A 2,946-nucleotide genomic window follows, 5' to 3' on the forward strand; every position below is an offset into this window, starting at 1 on the left:
TAAAGTGAAATGACAGAGGGACAAGTATTGAACACAGTTACTGTTGTGCTCCCTTTATTTAATATTAGTTCTTCAAATTGTACAGCCACCATGAGCACCCGGTAAAGGGTGAGAGGACAGCTTCAGGTCTAAACTTTCTTTAATAGAGCTGAGAGTGGTCTACAAGAAATACAGAAAAAAGAAACCAATGGAAACTATAATTTTCATTCGCCATAAATAGCCATTTCTAATTTGTCCAGCAGGTGGCAGCAAGAGACCTCAAATAAATCACAAACCGCATACTGTTTAAATTGCAATATATATTTAAGCAGCACAGCTGCAGCTTGAGATTACAATGGACCAATCACAGGAAACATTATTACTTCCTTTGCTCTTAAAGTGATAAACAGAGTTTTATTGGTCCACCTTCTACAGTTACAGAAATTAATTTAACACATTGTACAAAAGTCTTTATTGCAATGACAGCTTCAAGACGCCTCCTGTATAGAGAAATTAATCACATGCATTGCTCAGGTCTGATTTTGGCCCATTCTTCCACACGAACAGTCCTCAAATCTTGAAGGTTACGTTGACCTCTTCTATGAAATCTGATCTTTAGTTCATTCCATAGATTTTCTATTAGATTCAAGTCAGGTGATTGCCTGGGTGATTCTAGCAGCTTTATTTTCTTTTACTGAATCCAATTAAGTTTCCTTGTGTGTGTGCTTGGGGTCAATTCCTAGCTGAAATGTTGTGCAGCACACCTTAATCAAGCTTCATCATGCTTTTTCTTCAGCAATGGAGTCTTGCATGGCGAGCGTGCATACCAGCCATGGTGGCTGAGTGCATTTATTATTGTTTTCTTTGAAACAATTGTTGGACAACTCTTCTATGTGTGGATTGTATGGATTGTTACTGACATCTGGTGAAAATATCACGTCAATAGCACCTCTAGAAATATATTTACAGAGAAAAATTGTGTGTTCAATACTTAGTTAGATTTCACCTGTTGTATAGTAAATGCTCCACTTATTTTAAAGGAAATAAAAGAAGTATGGGATCAGTTGAAAAAAAACAACCCCGAAGGTGGCACCGAAAATCTGCAGCCAGAAGACTTTGTCGTTGATGTAAGTTTTTATCTACAATTTTTCACATTAGACAGAATATCTACATATGTAAATAGGACAATTCTGCTAAGATTAACATTTGTTTTCTAGTTGTAATTCAATCCCAGGAATTGAATTGCTTTTTGCGTTATTTATTGTATTTGCTGACCTAAATTTCATTCTTTTGTAGGTAAAAGAAATAAACTATGGGATGAAGGAAAAGGACCCAATAGAGCATGTGTGGTTCTACAAAAAGGACGATCCAACAAAGCCCTTCGGACTGCATAGAGATCAAGTATGAATAAAAAATAGCACTGTAAAATTTAAATCTTCCAATCTGTAGATTCTGGATCTGCATTCATTTTTATTTATTTATTTATGCTATACTCAAAATGTAGAGAATTTATACAAGATCTTTTCCTTAAGCAATTTTCATTCCTCGATTTAATACAATATTTCTTGTTTACTTTTTAGGTTTCTAACCTTCTTCCAGGAACATTTAGCGAGAAAATAATCAGAATCTACTGCAAGAAGACTACTAAGGAGACTCTGGAAGCTGACAAAATTCACTTCGAGCAATATAAGAAAATACATGACAGAAGGCCCAATGCATAAGTTCTGCTTTTCTTTGAGCTGTATTTGACAGCAGCAGAACAGCTATTTTAAGGCAATCATTATTAATTTCCTAATTGTTACTAATACGTTTTTATAGATATTGATTTGCTAATTCATACCCCTAACAGCTGGGTAATGTGAATAAGGCCAGAACAATGGATGACAATCTGCCACATTTTATAGCTTCACATACAGTTAAATATACAGTTACAACAATTAAAAAAAGCTAAATTCATTACTAAATGGTGATAACACCTCAATAGTTTTGGGTCTAATGACATCAACAAACAAAAAGTAACCAAATGAAACCAAACGCATGGAGATTGGTGACAAAAATATATATATTTTTCAAAAATTACATCATAATCATTCAGAGACAGCAAATTGGATTGATCAATCAATAAATGTATCACTTAGCCATAGAAGAGCGTGCCACAAATGCTTTTCTATTTCTTGAGTGTGCTCTAGACTCTCAATACAAGCAACCCTGTTTTCTGTTGCATAATGGGATTAAGTAAAAAATGTGACGTGCCCATAATTATAAAAATTCCACTTAATAAACTTGGTATTGGGGACTATAATCAAAAGGGGAAAGATATGTTTTTGTTGAGCTTTGATGTTAAGGGATATTTTCCTCTAAAGTGAAGGTGTTGATTTGTGGTGTTATCTATATTTAAAATAGAATAAAATGAATTAAGATAAGGTTTTATTTTAGAATGTAATTACTGCTGTTAGGAGGCTTGTTATAGAAAATATATCTTTATATCCCTTTATAGATATATGCATTTATTTGGGTTTTGTTTTGTTTTTATCTAAGCCAGTTTTTTAAAGAAAAAAATACATTTTAGCCAGTCTCTTGATTAAAGTGGGTTTTTAGGGTTTTTTCTTTTTTTTTTTTTTACATAGAAATTACTTAAAGGTCCAATATTATGAAAAATTTTCATTTTAAACAGTTTGTAACAGTCATATGAGTCCTGAAGCCTGCATATGGAATTCACAATGGGGAAAAAATCCTTTCAACTCCATCATTGCCTTTGTCCACCTCTTAGCTTTTTGCTCAAAATGGTCTGCTTGAAAAATGTCCCCTTATGATGTCATAAGAGGAAATATGTTGCAGCCCAGCAGACAAGCTATGGCCTTCGTCTAATGTATCATTCCACTCTCCTAGGCAATCTGTAAGAACTGACTGGTTGTCATGATTGTGGGTTGTGGGGACACAGGGGTGGGGAAAGTAAAACAGCTCGCC

At 34.1% G+C, this 2,946-nt stretch overlaps 1 protein-coding gene across 1 annotated transcript in view; it reads left to right on the plus strand.

Moving 5' to 3' along the window:
* Positions 1–2,910, plus strand: part of LOC107104708 (deoxynucleoside triphosphate triphosphohydrolase SAMHD1-like) — a gene marked incomplete at its 5' end in the record, with an annotated part of 20,899 nt that extends 17,989 nt beyond the window's left edge. The window contains 3 exon segments of the mRNA XM_015404778.1: positions 1,066–1,106; positions 1,276–1,380; positions 1,560–2,910. Of these exon segments, the coding sequence (XP_015260264.1) occupies positions 1,066–1,106; positions 1,276–1,380; positions 1,560–1,700 (287 nt within the window).
* Between the last annotated feature and the right edge of the window lie 36 nt (positions 2,911–2,946).

The sequence above is a fragment of the Cyprinodon variegatus genome, unplaced genomic scaffold (assembly GCF_000732505.1).
Source record: "Cyprinodon variegatus isolate N-32 unplaced genomic scaffold, C_variegatus-1.0 Scaffold1855, whole genome shotgun sequence".
Taxonomy (NCBI): Eukaryota; Metazoa; Chordata; class Actinopteri; order Cyprinodontiformes; family Cyprinodontidae; genus Cyprinodon; species Cyprinodon variegatus.